We start from the raw sequence: 8,049 nt of genomic DNA, 5'->3' as shown, positions 1-8,049 counted from the left end.
AGTACCTTATATTCAAAAAAAAAAATTAAATTTATAATTAATCATCTCATAAAATTGTAGGGTATAAGAATTACTTTAACTTTAAAATTTTATTAAATAAACTTAACTTTAAGATCAAATAAATAAAACTTTTGAATTAATTTTTTAAAAATTCTTTAAAAAAATATTTTTTAAAAATCCCTCTAAAAATTATTTTTAAAATCCTTTTAAAAATTAGTTTAAAAATCCATTTAAAAATTTTAAACCCCTTTTAAAAATTATTTTACAAACCCTTTTGAAAACTCAAATTCCTTAAAATCCAAGTCTACCATATAAGGGACAATCCCTTAGAATTAAGCCACACTCCTATGAATTTACCTGACCTACTAGACTTATCTTTTACTTGAAGGTCTCTCCTTTAAGTCTACCACCTAAAAGTCAATCCCTTAGGATCAAGCCGTACTCCTATAAGTCTACCTGACTTACTAGGCTTCATGCTTGGAGTTCACTCCTTCACGACTTCCCATTACCTAGGGTTGCCTTCCCCTAGGTTTTTCACTGTCTAGTTTCACTTACTAGAACTTTCACCAGCTAACTTCGCTCACTATGGCCTAACTTCACTCACTAGGACTTCCACTATCTGGTTTCACTCACCAGAACTTCCACCACCTACCTTCACTTACTAAGATCTACCTTCACTCACTAGAGCTTCCATTGTCTGGCTTTACTCACCAGGACTTCCCCTTACATAATCTTCAGTTAGGACTTTTTCTTACTAGTCATTTAGTTCTGAGTAGACTTCTCTCTTCCAAACATTAAGTCATATTTGAATCAACCCTTAGTTAAACTAACCAGACTTAGATACATTGTCAAACATCAAAATCTTGGAAGCTGATTGCACCAACATTCTCCTCCTTTTTGATATTTGATAATTTTCTTATGTTAGGTATTTGATATTTAGAAAATTAAAGTTTAGATTTTAATTATTATAATTTAAATGATAAAAACTCAAATTTAGTTAATTTTAATAATATACTATTTAATTATGAAATAATAAATAATAAATTTTAATTTAAATACCAAAATTCAAAAAAGAATCTAAAAATTTGAACAAATTAAACTCTTACTATTTTATTAAAAATCTCCCCCCTTTACTAACTAACTTTGGTGAAGCCTAAAATGAATTTACGTTAATATCCTTTTTTCTATTCACACTAAAAATAATTCCAAGATTTTTTAGTAATTCCACAAGCGAAACAATCAATAATATTTTGTTTTATATAAACAAAATATAGCTCTCTTTAGTCCCACATCTTAGAATTGACAACATTATGATCAAAGAAGCTTCTATAAATATTTTAGGCTAACGATGTTAAAAAATATACTTTTCTTAGTTTTTTTACTAAGATATATAAGTATAATATTAAATTAAATTAATTTTTTGCATAGGAAAGCCCGTTACAGTAGTTTATTGCCGGGATTCTCTAGTGTCAGCCTTGCACTATTGCATGAGTCTGACGAATCTTACCCAAATAATTAATTCTTAGTTCTGAACATAAGGGTGATATTCGAAAATCCAAACAATTCGGATTTTCAAAGACCCAAATAATTTAAATTTTCGAAAGACAGGTACTTTACCCTAATGACTCTACTTTAGTATTTTAATCTTAAAATGTGTTAATTAATATAATTTCATTATAGAGGTGGTTTCAATGTATTTTGGTTCTTCACGCCCTCCAACACGTCTGATCCAGTCTAATGACGAAAGACGTCGTCAGCTACGCACATCACGTCAAAGAGAAAGAAGAGAGACAATGACACAAGAACAACGACAAGCATATCTTTCCCAGGGTCGAGCAAATTATCGTGGGCAAAGCCGTGACGTTGCCCATCAGACATTTGCAAATTTGAATTTGCCTATAAATACACCTGGTAAGATATGTGCTAATATTAATCACATAACCTATACTTACAAAACATACTACGGTGCTTGATGAAGATGGTAAGTTCTTCTTTCATTGTTTTATGTTAGGGATTATAATTTTAGATCAAATATACATTGGTTTTTTATGATTATATATATATATATATATATATATATATATATATATACTCCCTGATTCCTTTGCTATTGAAATATAATTATTTTATTTTAACTTTTGTTGTAATGCTAGGCACCTATCCAGTTGATTTAGAACCAATACCTAATGCCAACTCATCTTCAAACCTTCAACATGATAGTCCAAGAACAAATCAACAACTGATGAATGGTTGTGTCATACATGACTTGCAAAATATATGTTCCTTACATCCACGGCGATACCACAACTTGGCTAGGAGTTTTAATATAAATCATCTTTATGCACGATGGCAATTGCCACATCCGACAATTTGCCCACACTGTCAAGCCCTATTGTTCAGTGGTGAAACATCACAATTGTGTTGTAGACATGGACACGTATAATTGGAACCAATACCTGTCCTAGTTGAGCTTCAGTCATTGTTCGCTATGGAAAATGAAGAAGGGAGACACTTTAGACAATATGTAAGGGCATATAATCATGTGTTTGCTTTCACATCTATGGGTGTTCATATAGATGAAACTTTGGCATCCGGTGCAAATGGAATTTACACATTTCGCACTCAAGGCAATATATATCATTCTATTGGGAGTCTACTACCATCAGCTAATAATAGGCCGAGATACATGCAAATGTGGATTGTAGATACAGATAATGAAGTAAACAACAGACTTCTTGAAAATCAAGGACTACGACGAGAATTGCTTATAAAGATACAACATATTCTTGACCAGTACAATCCATTTGTTCACATATTTAGACAAATTGGACGACGCAAAGATATACCTAATTGCAAACTTATAATTAAGCAACAACCATCTAACCAACGTCAATATAGCCTTCCAACCGCATCTCAAGTTGCAGCTGTTATTGTCCACAACGAAGGTATGGATAATTTGAGTGGTAGGGATATTATTGTTGAAAGTGTTGCTGGAAGTCTTATTAATATTCAAGATGTTGCCGGCTATTATGATCCATTACAATATCCTCTTCTTCTAGCATATGGTACATATGGATGGGATATAAACACTCGAAATATTGATGGAACACGGTTGACATGCTTGCACTACTATGCCCACATGTTACAAGTAAATTTATGTTTTAATAATAACTAATACATAGTAGAATTCTAATCTCTTACTGATAGCAATATATTCTAAATGAACTTTATATTAGATACGGATAAATTCTGCGTCAATATTGCTCCGAGGAGGCCGCTTACTACAACAATACGTGGTTGACAATTACGTAAAGATTGAAAGCCAAAGACTCAGATGGATACGTACAAATCAAAATAATATTCGATCCGAACTATATCAAGGACTACAAGATTGCTTACATGGCGGACAGAATAATGCAGGTTTATTTGTTTGACTGTGAAACACTTTTCCACATTATCCTTCCTTTTATTTATTTCATGCAACTAATTGAGCTACCAACCAAATAATTCAGGAAATGTTGGTCGTAGAATAGTACTTCCCTCAACCTTCATCGGAAGCCCACGTGATATGTATCAAAGATATCAAGATGCCATGACTTTGGTCCAGACATATGGAAAACCAGATTTAATGCTTACGATGACATGTAATCCAAATTGGATTGAGATAAAAGAACAACTATTATCTGGTCAATCACCTCAAGATCGTCCGGATTTGATAACAAGGGTATTTAAAGCAAAATTTGAGGAATTTAAAAAAGATATTCTGGATAGAGGGGTACTAGGAAAGGTTATTTCATACTCATATGTGATCGAGTACCAAAAGAGGGGATTACTTCATGTTCATATGTTGATCATATTTGCAACCTCTGACAAGTTACATACTCCAGATGACTTTGATTCAGTCGTTCGTGCTGAAATACCATCACCAAGAGACGAAGTGCAACTTTACGAAGCAGTTATTCATCACATGATACATGGACCATGTGGATCACTTAATACTAAAAGTCCATGTATGCGAGATGGTATTTGCAAAAAGAAATTCCCAAAACCCTTTCAACCATACACAACTCAGGGAAATGACTCATATCCATTATATCGAAGACGTGAAGGAGCACCCATATCAATTAACCACGACAGCCAAATCATGGTTGACAATGGTTGGGTTGTTCCATATAATCCGTGGCTTCTAATCAAATACGATTGCCATATAAATGTTGAAGTGTGTGGAGGAATAAACTATGTCAAATATATATACAAATATATTCATAAAGGACCAGATAGAGTGACATTAGAATTACGAAACGGACAGGGATGTGATGAAATACAACAATATGTGGATGGGAGGTGGATTTGTCCGCCAGAGGCATTATGGCGAATACTTGCGTTTGAATTTAGCCGGATGTATCCTTCTGTAATTAGATTACAATTACATTTGCCAAATCAACAAACAATTACTTTTACCTCAAGTCGACAGATAAGTGATGTACTTCAAGATGATGATATATCAAAAACTATGCTTACAGAATTTTTCAAGGTAAATAATGGCTCTACCTTGACTGGAAAATATTTATACCGGGAATTTCCACAATATTACAAATGGATACAAAGTCAAAAGATATGGGTTCCACGGGTTGGCCAAAATAAAGTCGTTGGGAGGATATATGTTGTTTCACCATATGAAGGTGAAAGATTCTATCTACGTATCCTTCTGAATCATGTAAGAGGACCTAAGTCTTTTGAAGATCTAATGAGGGTGAATGAGGTCCTATATACAACATTTAAAGAAGCAGCTGAAAATCGAGGCCTCCTTCAACATGACAATTATATTCATCATTGTCTACAAGAAGCATGCTCTATGAAAATGCCATCTGCATTAAGACGGTTATTTGTATCAATATTGGTTTTCTGTCAACCTACAAGAGTTCGACAACTTTGGGATAAATTTCACCCCCAAATGTCAGATGATTTTGGTAGATCGACTTCATCGAATAATGTTTTCATCATAAATAGATTATTGCTTGAGCTACGGAGATTATTACATCAGTATAAAAAAAAGCTCGATGATTTTTATTTGCCATCAATAAGTATTGAGTTTATGGATGATACACCACTTCCTAGGATAATTGAAGATGAGCTTTCCATTCAAATTTTAGATGAAGATTTGAGATCCATTCAATTATTGAATCCTCAACAGAAGATGACATTTGACATTATCACTCAAAGTGTGGTGCACAATGAATCAAAACTTTTTTTCATTGATGGTCCAGGAGGAACTGGGAAAACCTTTTTATATCGTTCAATTTTAGCTCATTTAAGAAAGCAAGGTAAAATTGTAATTGCGGTAGCAACGTCAGGGATAGCTGCAACACTATTACCTGGTGGACGGACAGCACATTCACGACTTAAAATACCACTTATGTCAACAGCAGATACTCTTTGCAAAATTGAAAAACAAAGTGACCTTGCAGAGTTAATTAGACGTGCCTCGGCTATAGTATGGGATGAGGCTCCAATGGCAAATCGTTATTCGTTTGAATCTGTTAACAAAACATTTCAAGATATTATGGGAAATGTCTTGGCATTTGGTGGGAAGACTATGGTTTTTGGTGGAGATTTTCGTCAAGTACTACCAGTTGTAAAAAGGGGATCTGTAAGAGAACAAATCGCTGCAAGTATTTCGAGGTCGACATTTTGGAATCGTGTAAATATAATACATCTTCAGCAAAATATGAGATCTTTATGAGACATTGAGTTTTCACAATTTTTGTTACGTGTGGGGGGTGGTTTGCAAGATACTGTAAAAAGTGATTTTATAAGATTACCAGAAACTATGATTATACCGTGGGAAGGTGAACAATCAATGAAACAGTTGATTGACTTTGTTTTTCCAAATATGATGGAAAATGTCAATGATGCAAACTATATGGTTGGAAGAGCAATTATCACACCAAAAAATGTTGATGTTGACATAATTAATGACATTCTTATTTCAAATTTTCCAGGGGAAGAGAAGGAATATATATCTTGGGATAGCGTTGAAGATGACAACAATAACTTTTTCCAAGAGGAATTTTTAAATTCTCTTACTCCAAGCGATTTGCCACCACATATAATTACTCTGAAAGTAGGTTGTCCTATTATGCTATTGAGAAATGTTGCACCTGAACTTGGATTGTGTAATGGCACAAGGTTGATATGCCGTAGTCTTGGTAGAAACTTCATAAATGCAGAGATCATTACAAGTCCTCACAAGGATACTAGGTATTTTCTTCATCGAATGTCTTTGAAAAGTGAAAAAAATTCAGGACTACCATTTGAATTGACACGTAAACAATTCCTCATAAAATTGAGTTTCGCTTTAACAATAAATAAATCACAAGGTCAAACAATACCAAATGTTGGCATTTTTCTTCGCAATCATGTGTTTAGCCATGGGCAGTTGTATGTTACACTTTCGAGAGGAGTTTTTGAACAAACTACAAAAATTTTGGTAACAGATGGAAAGATAGAGCGTCGATTGGGTGTGTATACCAGAAATGTCGTTTACAAAGATGTACTATTACCAGATGATGGAAGATAGAAAGGTTAGTATTATGTTTTTCTTCAGTACATTAGATATAGAATGAACATTGGATTTTTTTTTTTAGTTGTTAGAGATGTTTACACGCAACGCGTGTGCACGATCACTAGTAATAATAATAAAATAAACTCTAATTTGATAAATTTAAAATTTTGACAACAAATCTTTAAAAAAATTAGAAGATAAAAGTTTAAACTTTAATAATTCAAATTTAAATAAAAATGAAATTAATTCATTATGATAAAGTACTATTTAATTATGAAACAACAAGATTAAAATTTAAGATTAATTACAATAATTCAACAAAATAAACCAATAAATTTTAACAACTTAAATCAAAATTTAAACCCTAAATTAAATATTAAATGTAATATATTACATTGGGGATAAAGATAAAATAATTAAAAGGTGACATAATTAAATTTTATTAAGGAAAATAAATATGTTTTAATGGTGAATTAAGTTGATATGAATTTATTAGAATTTTCTTGGTTTTTAAAGGAAATTTTTAGGAATAAATGGATAAGAGATAAAGTCTATTTAAAATACCAGTGGAGTTGATTGAAATATAAACCTAAGTTTTAATTATTTAACATAAAGTATTATTTCATTCCACCGTCCGCCGATTCTTTCTTCCTCCACCTCGCGCATTTCGCTATCTCTGCCGCCGCGCGTCGACGAAGGCCAAGGCCGACCGCCGCCTACACCTAGTCGGTTCCTACGTTGGTCTTTGGCCGCCGCTCCTCACTCGCACGTCCCTCCCCACGCGCCGACAACCGCGGTCTCCGCCGACAGTCGCGGTTTCCACCGCGAGAAGGATCACACTGACCGGAGCAGCGCATCTGACCATCGGCCTCGCTGTCCACGACGTCCACAGCCTCCATCCTCTGGCAAGTTGGTGACTACCGACCATCAACTTCAGAAGCTGTTGGACAGAGGTTGCGCACACGTCGTCCCCGTCCAAGAAGGAATCACCGACGCCCAAACCACACAGCCACAGCCACGACTGATCGCCGGAGCTCCTACAGTCGCCGTCCTCCACGGGTAGCAGCCACCATCGCCCAGTATTGTAGGTCGGCAACTGCATCCTAAGCGTGAACAGCAGCCGCCGGCTACTATCCACCTCGCTGCTTCACGAACCGTCCTTGCCAGCGTCTTCGAAGGCTGGCGCCACCTGCTGATCCACGCTGCCAAGGAAGAGAAGGGAATGGTAATGGATCTTTAGTGATTTCTGTTAAGCAATATATTGGTTAATTAATCCATTAGTATTAATTGAGTAATTAGTGTGATAAGTTTAATAAAGTAAATTAATTGATTTAATTGGCTTAGATGTGAACAAATGGTAACCAAGTCACTCAATGGGTTAATTCACAAGTTAGTAAATATGGTTAAGTTGACCTAACCACAAAAGATTAAAATTACTAAGTGAAGATGAACTAATAAGTTGATTAATTAATCAATTAATAGCA

At 34.4% G+C, this 8,049-nt stretch overlaps 1 protein-coding gene across 1 annotated transcript; it reads left to right on the top strand.

Moving 5' to 3' along the window:
• Nucleotides 1-5,095: 5,095 nt before the first annotated feature.
• LOC122002410 (ATP-dependent DNA helicase pif1-like) lies at nt 5,096-7,628 on the top strand. Its single transcript, XM_042557568.1, has 3 exons — nt 5,096-5,672; nt 5,793-6,261; nt 7,181-7,628. The coding sequence occupies exons 1-3, from the start codon at nt 5,096-5,098 to the stop codon at nt 7,626-7,628; spliced, it is 1,494 nt and encodes a 497-aa protein (XP_042413502.1).
• The last annotated feature ends 421 nt before the right edge of the window (nt 7,629-8,049 follow it).

The sequence above is a fragment of the Zingiber officinale genome, chromosome 1A (assembly GCF_018446385.1).
Source record: "Zingiber officinale cultivar Zhangliang chromosome 1A, Zo_v1.1, whole genome shotgun sequence".
Taxonomy (NCBI): Eukaryota; Viridiplantae; Streptophyta; class Magnoliopsida; order Zingiberales; family Zingiberaceae; genus Zingiber; species Zingiber officinale.
Note: the sequence above shows the minus strand (reverse complement) of the source record. Positions and strands in the feature narration are given on the sequence as shown.

Excerpts from the sequence above, each read along its gene's own strand:
- LOC122002410 (XM_042557568.1), top strand. The coding sequence starts at position 5,096 with ATGGATGATACACCACTTCCTAGGATAATTGAAGATGAGCTTTCCATT. Across the intron at positions 5,673-5,792 it reads AAGAGAACAAATCGCTGCAA|ATACTGTAAAAAGTGATTTT; the intron begins GTATTTCGAGGT and ends GTGGTTTGCAAG. Across the intron at positions 6,262-7,180 it reads AGTCCTCACAAGGATACTAG|TATTATTTCATTCCACCGTC; the intron begins GTATTTTCTTCA and ends TTTAACATAAAG.